The following is a 23,397-nucleotide window of genomic DNA, read 5'->3' on the forward strand; positions in this document are numbered from 1 at the left end:
GTCTATTTTTCCTTTAGATGTATAGGAGCAACTAAAATTGTAAATCTTTTATACCGGGACCCAGGTGTTCTACATCTTCTGATCAGCAAGATAAAGAACAGGTATTACAGCATTGCTGGGATGATATACTGTTACACAGCCTTGATACAAGATACATAAAAGAATGTGGCCCTTTGTAAATATCATAAACTATTATGTAAAAAAAAACTATTTACTATCCATAAGGTTTACACAGTCTGAATCAGGATTAACCGGCAATGGGAAAAGAAAAAAAAAAAAACATGGCTGCTTTCTTCCAGAAACAGCACCACACAGGCCACAGGTTGCGTCTGGTACTGCAACTTAGCTATATTGCAATAAAATATATAACCGGTACTGGTCCAGAAACAGTGTCAGACCCATCAATAGGCTGTGTCTCATATTCCAGCCGAGCTCTATTAGGCTGCATTCACACCACGTTTTTGCAATACAGTTCCTGTATCAGGTTTTTGATGAAAAACGGATTCCTCAAAACCTGACTAAACTGTATCAAAACGTGTGTACAAATTTTAACCCATATACGGTTGAAAACCGTATGCGGTTTGAAAAATAATGTCCGGTTGCATCATCTTTTTTAAGAAGAAAAAAACATACGTTTTTAACTTTTCACTCCATTATGAATAAAGTTTCACTTGTTTGATTGAAATTCCAAGAAAAAAAAACTATGCAAAGTCAAAAACCGTATGGTGCAAACCGGATGGAACCATACACACATACAGTTCTGTACGGTTCCCATTGACTCCAATGTTAAAAAAAAACGTATACGGTTTAATACAGTTTTTCACCCGGACCAAAAACCGTGGTAGACTACAGTTTTGGGTACGGGGGGAAAAAACTGGACAAAACCGTATGAGATGCAAAACAGACTAAGGCTGCATTCACACCTCGTTTTTGCAATACGGTTGCCGTATCCGGTTTGTTTTAAAAAACCGTATCGAACCGTAGTGCAAACCGTATACATAGACATTTCATTGTAAACCTTATGCCAACCGTAGCATCAGGTTGTGTACGTTTTGCATCATTTACGGTTGTATACGCTTTTTAATGGTACACCAAACCGTAGTCTACTACGGTTTTGTGTCGCGGTCAAAAACCGTATCCAACCTGTATACGGTTATTTTAAAATGGAGTTCTATGGTAACCGTATGTGCATACGGTTACATCCGGTTTGCACAATACGGTTTTTCATTTTTTTTTCTTTTTCTTTTTTTGGGAAATTCAATAAAAAGAAGAACTTTATTTAAAATGTTGACAAACTTTAAAACCGTATATATTTTTTTAAAAAGAAAAACGTATTAAAACGTATGCAAACGTATATCCGTTTTTAAACCGTATACAGTTTAAAAACGTGAGGAGGCATATACGGCTGCATACGTTTCGGTCCGGTGACATACGTTTTTTTAACAGAACCTGGATACGGCAACAGTATTGCAAAAACGAGATGTGAATGGAGCCTAAACCGGATGATGCGTTTGACATACAGTTTACAATGTAAAGTCAATGCATACGGTTTTCTATACAGTTCCATACGGTTTTCTATACAGTTCCATACGGTTTTCTATACAGTTCCAAACGGTTTTTAACTTGAAACCATATACAGGAACTGTATCACAAAAACGTGGTGTGCATGCACCCTTAGGCTAAACCGCAATACTATTCTCAGCAACAGAATGGGATTTGTCCTCTCACAATTCTAGGTCATGCATGGGATCTGTTCATACTGAGCAACCTGCTTCAAGATTAGAATATCAAAACAGTATAGACAAGCGTTAGCCAGCCAGTGTGCCTCCAGCTGTTGCAAAACTACAACTCCCCGCATGCCAGTACAGCTTTAAGAATGGTTGAATGCAGTGGTCTCCACAGTGTGGACCTCCACCTGTCTCAAAACTACAACTCCCAGTATGCCTGGACAGCCTTGGACATTGTCTATTGCAGTGGTCTCGAAACTTTGGACCTCCAGCTGTTGCACAACTTCAACTCCCAGCATGTCCAGATAGCCTTGAACATGGTCTATTGCATTGGTCTCGAAACTGTGGACCTCCAGCTGTAGCAAAACTACAACTCCCAGCATGCCTTTACAGCATTAGGCATGATCTAATGCAATGGTCTCCAAACTGTGGACCTCCAGCTGTTGCAAAACTACAACTCCCAGCATGCCTGGACAGCCTTGGACATGGTCTAATGCAGTGGTCTCCAAACTATGGACCTCCAGTTGTTGCACAACTACAACTCCCAGCATGCTCGGACAGCCTTAGGCTGTCTGGGCATGCTGGGAGTTGTAGTTTTGCAATAGCTGGAGGATCCCTGGTTGGGAAACACTGTTTCAGAGTACAGTGAAAATTGGCTGGGTCCTTAAGGGGTTAAATGAGCAACGGCTGTCAGTGCATGCTGAGAGTTGTAGTTTTGCAACAGCTGGAGGCACCCTGGTTGGGAAATCCTGTTCCAGAGTTTCAGACTAATGCATTGGTCTCCAAACTGTGGACCTCCACTTGTTGCAAAAACTACAACTCCCAGCATGCCCAGACAGCCGAAGGCTGTCTGGGCATGCTGGGAGTTGTAGTTTTGCAATAGCAGGAGGATCCCTGGTTGGGAAACACTGTTTCAGAGTATAGTTTGTTTTAGAGCATAGTTTTGCAACAAATGGGGAGACACTGGGATAAACCAACTAAAACTATAAACTGCAACAGTTGTATACGCTGCAACGTTGCTCATCCTATTCTTCCTGGTTCAGGAGTAGAATACCAGAATGACAGTAAAGACTAGAGATGAGCAAACTTACAGTAAATTCGATTTGTCACGAACTTCTCGGCTCGGCAGTTGATTACTTTTCCTGCATAAATTAGTTCAGCTTTCCGGTGCTCCGGTGGGCTGGAAAAGGTGGATATTGTCCTAGGAGACTCTTTCCTAGGACTGTATCCACCTTTTCCAGCCCACCGGAGCACCTGAAAGCTGAACTAATTTATGCAGGAAAAGTCATCAACTGCCGAGCCGAGAAGTTCGTGACGAATCGAATTTAATGTAAGTTCGCTCATCTCTAGTAAAGACAACAAAAGCAGATGGAAAAGTAGGAAGAAAAAAAATTATATATAAAAAATAAAATAGGATTATTATTATAATAATAATTATATTCTTATTAATAATAATAATAATAATAATAATAATAATAATAAGAATAATATTATTATTATTAATAATAATAATAATAATAATAATAATAATAATATTATTAATAATATTATTAATAATAATAATAATAATAATAATCTTCCATTTAAATTCAAATGGGTTAAAGTAACTAATCCCATCGAACTGGAAAGCGAAGAAGCGAGAGCAGAAAGCCTGGCGGTCCCTCCATGGTCACATTCCTGGCCATGCGGCGGAGCCAGGAGATGTGTGGGAGATGTGACACATGCTTCCTGTGATGTCTTCTGTCTGCCTATGACAAGTGCCTCGGCGGTGCATTGTGACCAAGAGAACCAGCAGTTGTTTTTCTTGGCCATCGAGCTGGCGGCCGATAAGCGTGGCTCAGGATACACATCCCCAGCGCCCGGGCTTCCTCCTCTATAAATAATTCAGCCCTCTGTGCCAGTGCAATGCTGAGCGCAGCTACCAGCCCTCCCCCCCCCCCCTCCCCCCCGGAGGGATCTAAAATTACCTCAACCTCCAATATTGTAATGGAGTCATCACAGATGGTACGCGTATGTTTGTGGGAGGAGGGTATTAGTCAATGTGATCCCAAATTAGCAATGCTTCCCCCTTGGTCTCCTTATTTTAGGGTCCGAAGATAGATGACACATCCCATGACTAGAAGTGATCCAGGCTTTGTTCTATTTTGCTCCCATATCGTGCACACTCAGCATCACTAGTCCAACAGGGCCATTGGTCCATTACTGTAACTGGGTCCTGTGATCACCAGCCTGGCCTACAGAAAGTCACAGCACGTAATATGTAAGAGAGATCATTCCACATATCAGATCTCTTCTGCTAGCTTTTAGACCCCTCCCAGCTCTATCTGTGTACTGCTGCTCTACTCCACAGGATCAGGATATATAGTACTTTTACACCTCCCCTCCACCTCTATCTGTATACTGCTGCTGTTGCTAGTTATATGGGATCAGGACATTACTAGCTTTATATCTCCCCTCCAAGCCCTATCTGTATACTGCTGCCATCAATATCTCTACAGGATCAGGATATATAGTAGTTATACATCTCCCCTCCATCTCTATCTCTATGGGATCAGTATATTTATAGTTATCCACCTCCCCTTCAGCTCTGTCTGTATACTGCTGCTGCTAACTCTATGGGATCAAATTAGGAAATCACTTCAGTAATGGAATTGTAATTAAAATGGCTGAAAACCCATGCCTGCTGAAAGAGGTAAGCACAAGACATACACAAGAACCTCTATATAATTCTCTAATAATATCCTAGTTTTCTGCTGGATATAAGTAAAGAAGATCTGTAGGTTAAGTGATCCCTACCTGAAGTATTAGTGAAACTGCACTATAAAAAGTTTTGGAAGGTGATAACTCTGGTTCAGCCGCAGCTTTGCCTCCAAGCAACTTCATCAACAGGGACGGGGACGGGGACGCGCTGCTATAGGACACATGTGGTGCAGTCAGCATAAGCCCAAAGGGGGGTGTCTGCAGACCCCAAGGAAAGTCTTTATCTATAACGTGAGGTCGAATCCTTTAAGGGTAAAACCACCAGTGAGCAGACAGATACGCGCAGAGACTCCCAGGCTTGGTCTGTCCTGATATCACAGATGAGAACTGGATCAATAAACTAATAATAAACAAAATAATCAATATAGAGAGAGCATCAGCTATAAAAACAGACCCGGGTCACAAAAAGGGCCAGCTCTGGGGCACCCCAAGACAATCTGCATCAAGGACACCCCCCCAAATCCCCAAAGTGCTCCCACACATGGACCCGGCAGAGAGTGCCCTTATATGGACTCTATCAAACCAGCCAGTGTCCCCCCAAAAATGTCCAGCTGCAGAGCACCCTGAATCAAGGACATCACCATGCAAGGACCAGCCCCAGAGTGCCCCCACGCAAGGACCAGACCCAGAGTGCCCCCACGCAAGGACCAAGCCCAGAGTGCCCCCACGCAAGGACCAAACCCAGAGTGCCCCCACGCAAGGACCAGGCCCAGAGTGCCCCCACCCAAGGACCAGGCCCAGAGTGCTCCCACCCAAGGACCAGCCCCAGAGTGCCCCCACGCAAGGACCAGCCCCGGAGTGCCCCCACGCAAGGACCAGCCCCGGAGTGCCCCCACGCAAGGACCAGCCCCGGAGTGCCCCCACGCAAGGACCAGCCCCGGAGTGCCCCCACGCAAGGACCAGCCCCAGAGTGCCCCCACCCAAGGACCAGCCCCAGAGTGCCCCCACCCAAGGACCAGCCCCAGAGTGCCCCCACACAAGGACCAGCCCCAGAGTGCCCCCACACAAGGACCAGCCCCAGAGTGCCCCCACACAAGGACCAGCCCCAGAGTGCCCCCACACAAGGACCAGCCCCAGAGTGCCCCCACACAAGGACCAGCCCCAGAGTGCCCCCACACAAGGACCAGCCCCAGAGTGCCCCCACATGAGTCCCAGAACCCCAAAAAAGAAACACCAGTATCATTAATGATACATTTAAGGTACGGCCCCCAACAGATACCTTCTACCAGGGCTGCAGGTAGGGCACCTGTCCTCTTCTACACCACTCCCTTATAAACATTACTGCATTCAAGGTTAGGCCCCACGGGGAAAGAATTGGGAACATAGCAGAGAGACAGATCTGACAGTTCATGAATTGCTCAGATACAGTGAAAGAATTCAGATATCCTGTGTCCCCACCCTGCAGGGTCCCAGGGGCCGCTGAGGATGACGCATCGGCTCAGGTTTACCTGCATATAACACCGTGGCCTACATTTTGCACAAAGACTTCGCCTCAAGATTTATTGTGGATGCAGAAGTGTCAGACAAAGACCTCGCTGAGCTGAGAAGAACCTGTGCGCAGCAAATATATTGCAGGGTTGTATACAGAACATATGGGAACGCACACTCTAAGCCACTCCCAGCATGCCAGGACAGCCTTGGGCATGATCTAATGCACCGGTCTCGAAACGGTGGACCTCCAGCTGTTGCAAAACTACAACTATCAGCATGCCCAGACAATCAAAGGCCGTCCGGGCATGCTGGGAGTTGTAGTTCTGCAACAGCTGGAGGCACACTGGTTTGGATTACCTTGCCGATAATGCACCGCCCCCACCGCACCGCGTCGCACCCCCCACCGCACCGCCCCGGCCCCATTGCCTCCCCCATCCCCGGTTTTATAATTACCTGTTCCCGGGGGCCCGGGGTCAACGCTACTTCTGGCTCCTGCTGCGTCCTGCGTTACGCTGTGCGCAATGACGAGTGACATCACTGTCAATGCGCACAGTGACAGCTCAGGAGGACGCCACCGGAGCCAGATGTAGAGTGGACCCCGGGAACAAGTAATTATAAAAGCGGGGATGGGGGAGGCAATGGGGCCGGGGCGGTGCGGTGGGGCGGTAGCGGGTGGTCGCGGTGGAGGCGATAGGACTCAGGACCCCCGGACAGGCAAGGGGAGAAAAGCGGGTGACGGCGGCGGTCTATGGCACCACAAAAGCCGCTGCAGTTCATTGATTTAAAGCGCCCGCTTTAAATCAATGATCTGCAGCAGGGTGTGGGGGGGGGTGTGGGGGGGGTAAATAGCCGATAACTTATACCGGAATATCGGTATAAGTTATCGGCTATCGGCCCTAACCTCCACCGATTATCGGTATCGGCCCTAAAAAAACGATATCGGTCGATCCCTAATGTGTACATCATATACAGAAAAACATATGTAGAAAATATAAAACTAGATAAGTACACAGTAGAGATGTAGTGCAAAAAAATGCAACAGTATCCCATGTATGAATGATACATACACTGCTCAAAAAAATAAAGGGAACACTAAGATAACCCATCCTAGATCTGAATGAATGAACTAATCGTATGAAATACTTTGGTCTTTACATAGTTGAAAGCGCTGACAACAAAATCACACAAAAATTATCAATGGAAATCAAATGTATCAACCCCTGGAGGTCTGGATATGGAGTCACACTCAAAATCACAGTGGAAAACCCCACTACAGGCCGATCCAACTTTATGTAATGTCCTTAATACAAGTCCCAATGAGGCTCAGTAGTGTGTGTGGCCTCCACGTGCCCGTATGTCCTCCCTACTACCCCTGGGCATGATCCTGATGAGGTGGAGGATGGTCTCCTGAGGGATGTCCTCCCAGACCTAGACTAAAGCATTCGCCAACTCCTGGACAGTCTGGGGTGGATGGAGCGAGACGTCCCAGATGTGCTCAATCGGATTCAGGGGAACGGGCGGCCAGTCCATAGCATCAATGTCTTCCTCTTGTAGGAACTGCTGACACACTCCAGCCACATGAGGTCTAGCATTGTCTTACATTAGGAGGAACCCAGGGCCAACCGCACCAGCATATGGTCTCACAAGGGGTCTGAGGACCTCATCTCGGTACCTAATGGCAGTCAGGCTACCTCTGGCAAGCACATGGAGGGCTGTGCGGCCCCCCAGAGAAATGCCACCCCACACCATTACTGACCCACCGCCAAATCGGTCATGCTGGAGGATGTTGCAGGCAGCAGCAAGCAGAATAGAGAGTACAGCTCTGGAGTATAATACAGAATATAACTCAGGATCAGTACAGGATAAGTAATGTAATGTATGTACACAGTGACCTCACCAGCAGAATAGTGAGTACAGCTCTGGAGTATAATACAGGATATAACTCAAGAACAGTACAGGATAAGTAATGTAATGTATGTACACAGTGACCTCACCAGCAGAATAGTGAGTACAGCTCTGGAGTATAATACAGGATATAACTCAGGATCAGTACAGGATAAGTAATGTATGTACACAGTGACCTCACCAGCAGAATAGTGAGTACAGCTCTGGAGTATAATACAGGATAACACTCAGGATCAGTACAGGATAAGTAATGTAAAGTATGTACACAGTGACCTCACCAGCAGAATAGTGAGTACAGCTCTGGAGTATAATACAGGATATAACTCAGGATCAGTACAGGATAAGTAATGTAATGTATGTACACAGTGACCTCACCAGCAGAATAGTGAGTACAGCTCTGGAGTATAATACAGGATATAACTCAGGATTAGTACAGGATAAGTAATGTAATGTATGTACACAGTGACCTCACCAGCAGAATAGTGAGTACAGCTCTGGAGTATAATACAGGATATAACTCAGGATCAGTAGAGGATATGTAATGTAGTGTATGTACAAAGTGACCCCACCAGCAGAATAGTGAGTACAGCTCTGGAGTATAATACAGGATATAACTCAGGATCAGTACAGGATAAGTAATGTATGTACACAGTGACCTCACCAGCAGAATAGTGAGTACAGCTCTGGAGTATAATACAGGATATAACTCAGGATCAGTACAGGATACGTAATGTAATGTATGTACACAGTGACCTCACCAGCAGAATAGTGAGTACAGCTCTGGGGTATAATACAGGATATAACTCAGGATCAGTACAGGATAAGTAATGTAATGTATGTACACAGTGATCTCACCAGCAGTATAGTGAGTACAGCTCTGGAGTATAATACAGGATATAACTCAGGATCAGTACAGGATAAGTAATGTAATGTATGTACACAGTGACCCCACCAGCAGAATAGTGAGTACAGCTCTGGAGTATAATACAGGATATAACTCAGGATCAGTAGAGGATATGTAATGTAGTGTATGTACAAAGTGACCCCACCAGCAGAATAGTGAGTACAGCTCTGGAGTATAATACAGGATATAACTCAGGATCAGTACAGGATAAGTAATGTATGTACACAGTGACCTCACCAGCAGAATAGTGAGTACAGCTCTGGAGTATAATACAGGATGTAACTCAGGATCAGTACAGGATACGTAATGTAATGTATGTACACAGTGACCTCACCAGCAGAATAGTGAGTACAGCTCTGGGGTATAATACAGGATAACTCAGGATCAGTACAGGATAAGTAATGTAATGTATGTACACAGTGATCTCACCAGCAGAATAGTGAGTACAGCTCTGGAGTATAATACAGGATATAACTCAGGATCAGTACAGGATAAGTAATGTAATGTATGTACACAATGACCTCACCAGCAGTATAGTGAGTACAGCTCTCGAGTATAATACAGGATATAACTCAGGATCAGTACAGGATAAGTAATGTAATGTATGTGCACAGTGACCCCACCAGCAGAATAGTGAGTGCAGCTCTGGTGTATAATACAGGATATAACTCAGGATCAGTACAGGATAAGTAATGTAATATATTGTATTTGGTTGTCTGTGAAACAACATGTTAGAGGAAACTGGAGAGGCCTGAGAAAATCTAAAGCAGACACATGTTGGGTGACAACCACTGTCTTAGCTGATTTATCAGTGTTCACTGCGGTCCTGTTCATTAACAGTACAGGTCCTGAAGAATAGTGCTTAAAACAGTGTTGTGTGGCAGAATTGTATAATATTATATATATTATATATATATATATATATTATATATATATATATATATATATATATAGATTAGTTAGGAGTAGCCGTATTAGTCCAGTGATGCAAAAAGCAAAATCATCGGTAGTTGCAGTATCTTGTAATACCTTTTTTATTGGACTAACAAGATTTTGTAGAGACAAGCTTTCGGGATTCCTCCCTTTATCAAGTCATAAGCATTTCTGAGCTCACAAGGAGAAAACACACGTTTTTTATTGGACTATTGATAGAACGTGTGTTTTCTCCTTGTGAGCTCAGAAATGCTTATGACTTGATAAAGGGAGGAATCCCGAAAGCTTGTCTCTACAAAATCTTGTTAGTCCAATAAAAAAGGTATTACAAGATACTGCAACTACCGATGATTTTGCTATATATATATATATATATATATTCCAACCAGTGATGGCGCAGCACTCCAAAAATTAGGGGGGGGGGGGGGGGGGGGGGACGTGAATTTATTCACCACATGTTACAGACCGCAACGTTTCAGCTCAACACTAGAGCCTTTTTCAACCATGCTTGAAAAAGGCTCTAGTGTTGAGCTGAAACATTGCTGTCTGTAACATGTGGTGAATAAATTCACGTTTTTTCCCCCAATTTTTGGAGTGCTGCGCCATCACTGGTTGGACTATAAACGGGTCAAGATCAGACCCAGGACACCCACATGCTTTGTTTGGTGGTGCTGCAACCATCTTGGTATTTATATATATATATATATATATATATATATATATATATATATATATATATATATATATATAATTGCATTTGTGGCTGCAATCTATACAGCCTGTCCTAAAATAAAACTTTAACATCAAAGACCCAAGGGGGGTGTTAACCCTCTCAACTACTCCTCATACCCATCTAAAGTGAAGGAGGAAATGTTTACTGAACGAAAAACCCACAACACATTGCAACCAGGTTCTTTTCAAATATGTAAAATGTAACTCAGGGCAGGAGCATCACCAAAACTACAAAGTAGAGATTTTAACCGGCTGCCCTCTGCACAACACTTGTACCTGTCCCACACACATCCTGCAATGACACACGGAAAATTCACACTTCTTTGTCTGCTTTCACTGTTCTTAGAAGCCCCATCATATACTGAATGATCTGACCCACAGAAAATCCCAAAACTGACCCCACAGATCACAGAACGTCATAAATCTCATTATTCCAGACTCCATAGAAGTGTTTACCAACAAGGGGGCCTCCAACTGCTGCAAAACTACAGCTCCCAGCATGCCCAGACAGCCAAAGGCACCCTGGTTGGGAAACACCTGACAGACACAATACAAATAAAACAAATGAAGAAATAAAATAAAAAAATACATGACTAGATATTTGATCAGTTTACAGCAGTGTTTGCCAAACAGGGTGCCTCCAGCTGTTGCAAAACTACAACTCCCAGCATGCCCGGACAGCCTTTGGCTGTCCGGGCTTGCTGGGAGTTGTAGTTTTGCAACAGCTGTAAACACTGATTGCAAAACAGTGCTATATATAAGTAATTTATAAGGGTATGTCCATGTACTTCTATATGGTTCCTTTTAGAGTAGAGTTTCCCATCCACTGTGCTTCCAGCTGTTGAAAAACTACAACTCCCAGCATGCTGAAAGTGGCATGCTGGAAGCTGTAGTTTTGCAACAGCTGGAGACACACTGACTGGAAAACACTGCTATATATAAGTGAGAGGATGTATTAGGGCATGTCCATATACTTCTATATGGTTCCCTTTAGAGTAGCGTTTCCCATCCACTGTGCTTCCAGCTGTTGAAAAACTACAACTCCCAACATGCAAAAAGTTGCATGCTGGGAGTTGTAGTTTTGCAACAGCTGTACAGCTGCCTCTGCAACTGTATGGCTCAGTGTGGCCTGCGCTGGAGACCATGCGGAATCCCCACCGATCAGAAAAACTGAGCATTGACTTCTGGTACCGGCGCAATGCTGGGAGGACACACGGAACACCAACTCCACCACAGCTACTCTGTTAATTTACCCTGCTACCCGCATTTGCCCTTCTCGGAAGGTACTTGTCTACCCCCCATCCCATCCCCCCCCCCCCTCAAGTGTGCAGGGTCTCTCATGGAGAGATATTTGTTCAGAATGGGCCTCTGCAAGCACTCTCAGGGCTCTGGACAGACCCCCAAGCGTAAGGCCAGCTCCGAACGCATGGCTGACTCACGGGCCTCAAGCCGTGCTCCTTCCTCTACCTTCTCTGACCGTGACTGGGGGCGATGATCGGGACTTATTTTCTCTGGACTATGATATACTAGCGGCTGCTGTGGCTAGCAAGATCGCCCCAAGTGTGGAGGATCTCGAGAATAGATCCTGCAGAAACAACTTGCGGGTCGTTGGAATCCCTGAATCAACACCGACACGAGACCTCCACAGGCTGTGCGAGCAGATTCTACCTCAATTACTGGGCCACCCCCACCGCTGCCGAGTTGAGCGAACCCCCTGCTGACTCGTACCAGACCAAGGCAAGTGATTGTGAAATATCTGGACATTACAGACAAAGTTGCCCTACTACGGACCTTCCACCAGAAGAGAGATAGCCTTATGTTTGCGGGAGAGCACTTATTTTTGGAGACTTTTCGGCCGAAGTGTCTCGCCGCCGCAAGCTGTTTTTCCCGATTTGCACCAGGGCAAAGCAGATACACAGAAAGCAGATATGTTCCGCCCCTGTATACCCCCTGTCCTTAGGGTCTACCGGGGGAGGGATCATATCTCCACAGCAACCTGGAGTACTACTGGCGAAAAAAAAAAAATACTATATGAAGGTACTTACCCTGTTGTCTAATAGTTGCTTTCATCCTGTCCTTTTTGTGATCTATGGGGATCCGGGTATGCTGGTAGTTGTTGCTCCGGGGGAATATGCATCTGTTTAGTGCGACGGTCTTTCTCAGATAAGTGACCACGGTTTTTGGGTTATCATGCCTTTTACAGTAAGGGGGGTTTACGGTTTTACCTCTGTAATTTTATTGGTCCTATACTTCTATTTTGTGTTGGGGTAGCTGGAGGAGAGGTTGTTTCCTTTCTATATATGATGGAGTTATTGCCTTTCTTTAATGTATAGGTTCTCACAGTACTGGGAAGAGGTGAAGTTGACCGGAGATATTCTCCCTGCTGGTTGTTGCTATATTGTGGGGAGATCTCTGGGGTTTCAGTTTGGGGGAGGGTCTTTCTTGGGTGGGTGGGTGGGGGGGGGGGGGGTGTTTTCTGTTTTTTCATTATTGGCTCAGCTCGCATTGATTCTGTGCATTTCTTTCATATTACCGGTCATCTTATTTTTGCTGCTTAACGTCCATTAAATATGCAGCTTATTTCGTGGAATGTAAAGGGTCTTAGGTCACCTCACAAACGTAATATGGTTCTTCGTCATCTGAAACCGTTTTCTCCAGATGTAGTGCTGTTACAGGAAACGCACCTTTATGTTACCGATTATGTTAGAATGAAAAAGTGGTGGGTAAAGGATGTCTATGGCTCTCCTGCAGTGCACAGCAAAGCTGGAGTACTCATCTTGGTGGGTAAACAGTGTACGGGTGGTCTCTGTAGAAAATGACGATGAGGGGAGGTGGTGCAAAATTGTGCTGAAATTTGCGTCAGTATCTATTGGTATCTTCTCTGATTATGGCCCTAATGATGATAATGTGTCTTTTTTTGACTCCTTGGCTGTTCAGGTTCAAAACTCTGCTGCTTCTTCCGTGATAGTTGGTGGAGACTTCTCTACCTCGAAGGCGTGATCTTCGTCTGTCTCATTGGGCCACGCAGGTCTGTCTAGTCATGGAGACTCTTGCACCCTGACTCTAGAGAGTACTCCCATTATTCCGCCTCTCAGGACTCATGGTCCAGGATAGATTACTTCTTTACTTGGAAACATTTGTAAATGTTTTTGAGACTTCTGGTCTCATTATGCCTTGTGATTTTCAGTAGATGTATTTATGCCTTGTCTGTATGATCATGTTTATTGTCTGGGGTACTGTCCTCGATGACTATTGTTGGGTATATGAAAAAAGTGTTAATAAAAATTACATTAAAAGATTAAAAAAAAAAAAAAAAATGCATTAGCCTGCAGCAATCTACATACTGCTTCTCTGGACAGCCCTATAGACTTATAATGGGGCTGCAGGATGGCGATTGCTGTGAGCTGGGGAGGGAAGTGCACTACTGCGCTCTTCTCTCTGCTCATTCTCTAGATGGGGTGGACAAATCAGCACTCCACCTGTGAAGCAAATTTTTTTTTTAATTTTAATTAAAGGGACAATTAAAAAGGGGTCATCCCAAGGCACAAAGTTATCCCCAATAAACAAGGAAAAAACCCCTACGAATCCTGAGGAGAACAATCGACCCCCGAACAAATGAACAAGCAGTGCACCCGTGACCATGCATTCTTTATGGGGCTTCAAAAATGTTCTGTGGATAGGGGTTAACTTTGCATTTTTGGGAGAACACACATACACATCCTGCGCATCAAATCTGTGCAGGATCCTGTATGTGTGAATGCACCCATATAATGAAAAAATAGTAAATGATTGAAGGCAGCTATATAGTCTACAGGCATGTGCATATAATGTAGGTGTTAATATGGATGTATAAGTGTATACAGAGGAAATTATACAATGCAAGTTTACGGTACTTCTGCTTTTTTGGCACCCGCCCATGTTACTAAATATTGATAACCCTGCTAATAAGCACTAAGAGGGCACAGCTGCGGTTTACAGAGCGGAATGTCAGTGCATGGTTATCTGTAGATTGCTTAAAAGGGTACTCCGGTGGAAAACTTTTTTTATTTTTTCAAATAAACTGGTGCCAGAAAGTTAAACAGATTTGTAAATTACTTCTATTTAAAAATCTTAATCCTTCCAGTACTTATTAGCAGCTGTTTGCTACAGAGGAAAATCTAAATTTTTTTGTCTTGTCCACAGTGCTCTCTGCTGACACCTCTGTTCGTGTCAGTAACTGTCCAGAGCAGCATAGGTTTGCTATGAGCATGCCAACACGCCAGCACATCGCATATACAGGATTTCCTACCAGCATCCCTAAGCTAAAGAACTTCACAGGACTGCAATATTTTGGACCTGAGGAAGGCACTGTTAGTGTGCCGAAACGCGTTGTCCGAATTGCCAGAAATAAAACATTATTTTTCCTGTGCTGGTCTGTGTCTTCAATCTGTGACCTACCTTGAGCAGCGCCTCCCAGACCAGTTTTTTCCTTCCTATTTTCTGAATCTTAGTGGATTCTCTGGTGCAGATTATGAGCAGAACACAACATGTAATGTTATTTCTATAGGGTAAAGCAGGACAGACAGACAGACAGAGCGCCGCTGTGCTATATCCCCCGTCTGTACCTACTGAGCTTTATCCAGCTTATCCCAACCGATAAGAGGCATTTACTGAAGAGTCACCTTGTGAGAGAAATACTGCAGAAAAAACGTCACGAGAGAATACATCTATGGGGAAAGAGAAGAGTTTAGAGATCTATACTGGGAGTATATACGTGTAGAGATCTGTACTGGCAGTATATACGTGTAGAGATCTATACTGGCAGTATATACGTGTAGAGATCTGTACTGGCAGTATATACGTGTAGAGATCTATACTGGCAGTATATACGTGTAGAGATCTATACTGGGAGTATATACGTGTAGAGATCTATACTGGGAGTATATACGTGTAGAGATCTATACTGGGAGTATATACGTGTAGAGATCTATACTGGGAGTATATACGTGTAGAGATCTATACTGGGAGTATATACGTGTAGAGATCTATACTGGGAGTATATACGTGTAGAGATCTATACTGGGAGTATATACGTGTAGAGATCTATACTGGGAGTATATACGTGTAGAGATCTATACTGGGAGTATATACATGTGTAGAGATCTATACTGGGAGTATATATGTGTAGAGATCTATACTGGGAGTATATACATATAGAGATCTATACTGGGAGTATATACGTGTAGAGATCTATACTGGGAGTATATACGTGTAGAGATCTATACTGGGAGAATATACGTGTAGAGATCTATACTGGGAGTATATACGTGTAGAGATCTATACTGGGAGTATATACGTGTAGAGATCTATACTGGGAGTATATACGTGTAGAGATCTATACTGGGAGTATATACGTGTAGAGATCTATACTGGGAGTATATACGTGTAGAGATCTATACTGGGACTATATATGTGTAGAGATCTATACTAGGACTATATATGTGTAGAGATCTATACTGGGACTATATACGTGTAGAGATCTATACTGGGAGTATATACGTGTAGAGATCTATAATGGGAGTATATACGTTTAGAGATCTATACTGGGAGTATATATATGTGTAGAGATCTATACTGGGAGTATATATACGTGTAGAGATCTATACTGGGAGTATATATACGTGTACAGATTAATACTGGGAGTATATATACGTGTAGAGATTAATACTGGGAGTATATATGTGTAGAGATCTATACTGGAGTATATACATATGTAGAGAATAATACTGGAGTATATACGTGTAGAGATCTATACCAGGAGTATTTATGTGAACAGAACTATATACAGGGAGCAGATGTGTGGAACATTATTGGAAGAAGATTATTATGGAAATCCCAGGCAACTAACAATATAATACAAAGTCCCATTTCTCTTACAAACAAACAGTATTTATTTAATTAAAAAAAACTAAACAAAAAAAAAAAAAAATCAGTAAAAATCGAATTAATAACGCAGGCCGAGATGGGAAACCCACCCTGTGGGGGAGGGGCTGAAGGATAGCCCCATTCATGTGGTTGTCAGGCAACAAGTCCTTAGCAACACGTTCCAGATTCCCCGGCTCTTCATCTCCCTGCCAGGCGGATAGCAGAGAAGGAGCAAGAAACCTCAGAAGGAGTCGACTCCTTTTCTTACCCGTTTAGGGTCTATTCACACTTTTAGGGTCTGTTCAGTTTACATTGAAATCTGCAGCAGAAAATGCTGCGCATCAAATCTGCACAGAATACTGTACGTGTGACTAGACCATTAATCAGATTTTTTATTTATGTAAATAATTTTTACATTTTTTTTATAATTAACTAACAAATGACTTACAATATGTATAAAAGGTTCCACAGAGAAACAATGAAAAACAAAAGAGATTTCATCTTTACCAAGCGCTCATAACCTTTCACCTACAGCAATGAATGGAAGTGTAAGAGACGGGAGCAGGAACGCTGCGACACTAGAGAGGGAGGGAGCGACACATTCACCGGAATCATTCCTCAATGAACAAAGGTCTTTAAAAAGGGACCCAACACACAGAAATCTGAAGCTCCACTGTTGCAAAACTACAACTCCCAGCATGCCCGGACAGCCTTTGGCTGTCCGGGCATGCTGAGAATTGTAGTTTTGCAACAGCTGGAGGCACCCTGGTTGGTCTAAGTCCTTTTTCCCCCCCCTTATCTCTCAGTTCATTTTGATAAGACAAAAAAAAAGAAATTCAAAAAAGAAAAGAATTTCCTCTGTAGCATACAGCTGCTAAAAAATACTGGAAGGGTAAAGATGTTTTAATAGAAATCATTTACAAATCTATTTAACTTTCTGGCATCAGTTAAAAAAAAAAAAAAAAATGAAAAGTTTTCCACCATAGTAGATTCACTGTATACAATCCTATCTAACACACACACATATATTATATATATATATATTATATATATATATATATATATATATATATATATAAACTGTGTGGCTGGAGTCTGCCATGATAGCAGTATGTACCACTCCACCAAACTGGATCGGAACATCACTATATATATATATATATATATATATATATATATATATATATATATATATATGTGTGTATTAGGGATTGACCGATATCGTTTTTTTAGGGCCGATACCGATAATCGGTGGAGGTTAGGGCCGATAGCCGATAACTTATACCGATATTCCGGTATAAGTTATCGGCTATTTATCCCCCGGCGACACCGCTGCAGATCATTGATTTAAAGCGGGCGCTTTAAATCAATGCACTTCGGTGGCTTTTGCGGTGCCATAGGCCGCCGCCACCACCCGCTCTTCTCCCCCTACCTGTCAGGGTGGTCTGGGCCATCCATCCTTCCTGTAGTGTCCAGCGGCATTCCGGGTGGAGGATGAACCGGTCCGGGCTGTCCTTCTTCTCCGGGGGTCATCTTCTCCACTCCGGGCAGGCTCCGGCCTAGTACGCTGCATAGACGCCGCTGCGCAGTGACGCCCGTGCGCAGCGACGCACCTGACGTCACGGCGTAGCGGCGTCTATCCAGCGTACTAGGCCAGAGCCTGCCCGGAGTGGAGAAGATGACCCCCGGAGAAGAAGGACAGCCCGGACCGGTTCACCCTCCACCCGTAAATGCCCCCATTACGGGCAAGTTTAATTTTTTTTATTGACTCGGAGGGTGGGGGAGGGGCCCGACCGGTATAGCGGTATGGGCAAAAATCACATTCCATAGATAATCTCCAGCACTACGGTGGGGGGTGCGGTGGGTCGGGGGGCGGTCGCGGTGCGGCGGGTCGGGGGGCGGTGCATTATCGGCAAGGTAATTGCCGATACCGATAATGCCCAAAATCGTGATTATCGGCCATACCGATAATCGGTCGATCCCTAATATGTATCTCATGTTTTCCCATCATTCTGTCCTCAATACCCAAAGTCATCACAGAATGGCTAGAAATCTTAACTAATTTATTCAAATTTATTGTAAAAAGGAAACTTCTGCAGCGACATAAGTATTCATACCCTTTTCTCAGGACTTACAGGTGAAACTCGAAAAAAGTTAGAATATGGTGCAAAGTTAGTTTATTTCAGTAATGCAACTTAAAAGGATGAAACTAATATATGAGAGACTCGTTACATGCAAAAGCAAGATAGTTCCAGCCGTGATTTGTCATAATTGAAGTGATGATTATGGCTTACAGCTCATGGAAACCCCAAAGCCCCCCCGAATACTATGATTTGGGAGCCATGTGCTGGTGTTGGTCACTGTGCTTCATTAAGGGGGTACTCCGCTGCTCAGCGTTTGGAAAAAACTGTTCCGAACGCTGGAGCCGATGCCTGGAGCTCGTGACATCATAGCCCCGCCCCCCTCATGACATCATGTCCAACCCCCTCAATGCAAGTCTATGGGAGGGGGCGTGACGATGGCAGTGATTTCAGCCTCCAGTCTTCTTGGGGATGAGGCCACAAGGTTTACATACCTGGATTTGGAGATTTTTGGCCATTCTTCTCCGCAGGTCCTCTCCGGCTCTGTCAGGTTGGATGGGGAACGTAGGTGGAAGACATTTTTCAGGTCTCTCCACAGATGTTCTATCTGGTTTGGCTCAGGCTGGGTGCCTCAAGGACATTTATAGAGTTGTCCCTTAGCCGCTCCTGGAAAAGTTTTCCAGTTGCCATAGCAACCAATTAGATAACTTCTTTTACTTTTCAAAGGCTTTTTTACTTTTTTTCTGCACAGGTTTTGATAACTGTCCCCGATTGTGTTGTTGGTAGGTGATCCTTCAGCCCAGTCTGAGGTCCAGAGTGCTCTGATCTGTGATGATTGTGCGTCTCACTGCTGGAACTTCTGGAAAATTCCCATCTGCACATAGGATCTTTGTAGCTTGGCCAGAGTGACCATTGGGTTTTAGGTAATCTCTCTTACCGAAGCTCTTCTCCCCTGATTACTTAGTTTGATATAGCGGTAGCTCTGGTTGTTCCAAACATGTTCCATGTAAGAATTATGGAGGCCACTGAGCTCTTGGGAATTTTCAGTAAAGCAGAAATATTTTTGTCCCCTTCTCTAGAGCTGTGCCTCCACACAATCCTGTCTCTGAGCTCTACAGGCAGTTCTTTCCCCCCTCATGGCTTGGGTTTTGCTCTGATATACATGGTCAGCTGTGAAACCTTATATATACAGGGCTGTGTCTTTCCAAATCCTGTCCAATCGTCTGAATTTACTACAAGTGACTCCAAACAAGGTGAAGAAACATCACACAGACGGTCAAGAGAAATGGGAGGAGCCAGAGCTAAAGTTCAAGTGTCATAGGAAAGGGTCTGAATACTTATGTCCATGCAAAATTTAAGGTTTTCTTTTTCTTTACACATAAGCAAAAATTTCTAAAATTCAATTTTTACTGTCATTATAGGGTAGGAGTGTAGAATCATGGGTTACTGGATTCAAAAAAATTATTATTTAAGACAAAGAGCAACATAAAATAAGAAAATGTGAAAGGATGTATTGTTTGTAGGTATTGGCCCCATCACGTGAACATATATAGATACTGATCCATCGTATCAACCTACATAGATACCACTCCATCGTATGATCCTAAATTGCTACCGATCCATCCTATATAAATACCGGTCTATCATATGAGCCTATGTAAATACCGGTCTATCATACGAGCCTATGTAAATATCGGTCTATCATACGAGACTATGTAAATACCGGTCTATCATATGAGCCTATGTAAATACCGGTCTATCATACGAGCCTATGTAAACACCGGTCTATCATACGAGCCTATGTAAACACCGGTCTATCATACGAGCCTATGTAAACACCGGTCTATCATACGAGCCTATGTAAACACCGGTCTATCATACGAGCCTATGTAAATATCGGTCTATCATACGAGCCTATGTAAATACCGGTCTATCATACGAGCCTATTTAAATACCGGTCTATCATATGAGCCTATGTAAATACCGGTCTATCATATGAGCCTATGTAAATACCGGTCTATCATACGAGCCTATGTAAACACCGGTCTATCATACGAGCCTATGTAAATACCGGTCTATCATACGAGCCTATGTAAATACCGGTCTATCATACGAGCCTATGTAAATACCGGTCTATCACATGAGCCTATGTAAATACCGGTCTATCATAGGAGCCTATGTAAATACCGGTCTATCATAGGAGCCTATGTAAATACCGATCCATCGTATGAGCCTATATAAATACCGATCCATCGTATGAGCCTATATAAATACCGGTCTATCATATGAGCCAATAAAGATATCCGAGACATCGCATAAACCTATATAGATACTGATCCATCTTATGATCCTATATAGATACCGATCCATCTTATGATCCTATATCGATACCAATCCATCTCATGATTCTATTTTGATATTGCTCCATTGTATGAGCCTATATAAATACCGGTCCATCATAAAAGCCAATACAGATAACCGAGACATCTTAACCTATATAGATACTGGTCCATTATATAAACATATATAGATACTGGTCCATAGCATAAACCTATATGGAACTGGTATCTATATACACATACACACACACAAGGCCATATCATATAAGCACACCACAGTTACCAGACCAATGCTGTAAAGATATATACATAATGGACAAGCACATAAAAACATATAGATACCGGCAACATCAAGTATAGTTACTGGACTCCTATAAATATGTAGGTAACGGCTATATGATATAAATGTAGCATGAATCACTGAATACATATTAAAGAATCAATGAATACATTTATAGGCAAACTCACTGCAAATTGAATATATGAATTATACTATCAGTAATGTAATTCATATTTTCAATGTGAACATATGTGCATTTGCAGTGAGTTTGCCTATAAATGTATTCAGTGATATAGATATATACATTGAGGTTCACAGCATAACAATATTAGGTTCGGGACTCCATCCTGCAGCTGTACACAGGTCCATATAGGTATAACCCACCGGCCCCGGCTGCAGCACAGAGGATCCCCGGTCTCTTACCTCTTCCAGCACAGTGATGGAGTTCCTGCAGCTCTGCAGTCTGGTGGTAAAGCTGGACGTGGTCGGGGAATTGTAATCCTCTGTGGTCTCGGAAATAAACTCTGACACCGAGATCTGATCCGGCATCCTAGCCATAGGGACACACAAGGGGAAAAAAAAAACACAAGCAGATGAGGAAATGAGAAGGAGAGAAGGTCCAGGAGGGGAGGGGAGGGGAGAGAGGAGGAGGAGGGGGGGAGCGAGTGATCCCTCCACAACATACTGTACACAGCAAAATGTGGGAATGAGGGGAGGAGGGAGCAGACAATGACCATCCGCACAACAAAACCCACACTACAACAAAAACAATAGCAACGCTTTATAGAAAGAAGACATTCGTTCTTCTAGCAGAAGGCAGCGCCTTATACTGCACCCAGATGCAATGCAGCACATCATCCGCACCAACAGTGCTCCCCGGGGAGGGAGGCGACCCAGTGCATTAGATACATTCAGGGAATCACCAATGGCACCATATCTGGTGACGCTGCAACCGCATGAGAGGCCAAGAAAGGTCAGGACGGGCAAGTGCGCGGCACAATGCAAACCAGGCACAGGGAGGGAACCACAGGAGGTTATAGGGTCAACAATGGAAAGTTACAGATGTAGCAGTGCTGGCTATGTTAAGCTTTAGTGCAGTGTTTACACACATAGCATGTCTCGAGCTGTTGCAAAACTACAACTCCAAACATGCTGGGAGTTGTAGTTTTGCAACAGCTGGAGACACGCCGTTTGTGAAAACACTGCTGTAGTGGGATGTAATAGGGTCAAGTGTCACCAAGATGTGTTTGTCATTTGGGATAATACACCTTGTTATAACACAGGACGGCAGGGAAGCCCAAACTGCGTCTGTCAGATGTAGCAAAGCTGAGGTAGCAGAGCTAGAATGTGTCATGTAGCACAAGACACGGAAGTGTTACACATGACTGCAGCTCCAAGAATCTTAATAATGCAGTTAGGTCTGAAAGATGTAGCAGAGCTGTGTCAGAGGTGGAAGAGCTGTAGTAGGATGTAATGGGTTTAGGTGTTACTAGGCAGCATTCGGTATAACACACTTTACTGTTACGTAGGACTGCAGGTAGGGCTGGGCGGTATACCGGTTCATACCGAATACAGAAATTTTTGGGCTGCACGATCTTAATTTTTCCCCATAACGCAATACCGGTTGGGCCCCTCCCCCTTGGGAATGAATTATCAGCGCAGCGCTGTCCCCACATCGGGGAACTAAACATATGTGACCCGCCAGCACTGTTCTGCTCCCCCCCAATTAATTATCAGCCCAACGGCCCGCAAGCACTGCCCTCCTTCTCTTTGTCGGGGGCCGCCGGCACTGGAACTCTATACTGTACGCCAGTGGTCTCCAACTTGCGGACCTCCAGATGTTGCAAAACTACAACTCCCAGCATGCCCGGACAGCCAACGGCTGTCCGGGCATGCTGGGAGTCGTAGTTTTACAACAGCTGGAGGTCCGCAAGTTTGAGACCACTGCTGTAGGCTGTATCCCTATGCCCGGGCTGCAAAAGATAAAGAAAATAAACTTTAACTTAGCTATGTCGGCCTCACGCTGGGGATGGGAACGTCGGACAGCCGTCAGCCTATCACCGGCCGGAGCGATGTCCTGCCCCGGCCAGTGATAGGCTGAGCCCACTGTCATGTAAGGAGCTCTGGCCGGCTTCTTACATGACAGTGCGTTTAACCTATCACTGGGTGGGGCGGGACATCGCTGCGGTCGGTGATAGGCTGACGGCTGTCCGACGTTCCAGTCCCAAGGAACAGCGTCAGGCCGACATAGGCAAGTTAAAATTTATTTTCTTTATCTTTTGCAGCCCGGGCATAGGGATACAGTGCACAGCAGTGGTCTCCACCTGCAGACCTTCAGCTGTTGCAAAACTACAACTCCCAGAATGCCTGGACAGCCGTTGGCTGTCCGGGCATGCTGGGA

General features: G+C 44.1%; 1 protein-coding gene across 7 annotated transcripts in view; it reads right to left on the minus strand.

Annotated features, from left to right (window-relative positions):
- ASAP1 (ArfGAP with SH3 domain, ankyrin repeat and PH domain 1) overlaps positions 1-23,397 on the minus strand; it is a 389,691-nt gene that overhangs the window by 186,129 nt on the left and 180,165 nt on the right. For all 7 annotated transcript variants that reach the window (XM_056522758.1, XM_056522762.1, XM_056522756.1 and 4 more), the window contains one exon: positions 21,420-21,546. In XM_056522758.1, coding sequence (XP_056378733.1) covers positions 21,420-21,546 — 127 coding nt within the window. The remainder of the gene's footprint in view (positions 1-21,419; positions 21,547-23,397) is intronic.

This window comes from Hyla sarda, chromosome 5, assembly GCF_029499605.1.
Source record: "Hyla sarda isolate aHylSar1 chromosome 5, aHylSar1.hap1, whole genome shotgun sequence".
Classification (NCBI taxonomy): domain Eukaryota; kingdom Metazoa; phylum Chordata; class Amphibia; order Anura; family Hylidae; genus Hyla; species Hyla sarda.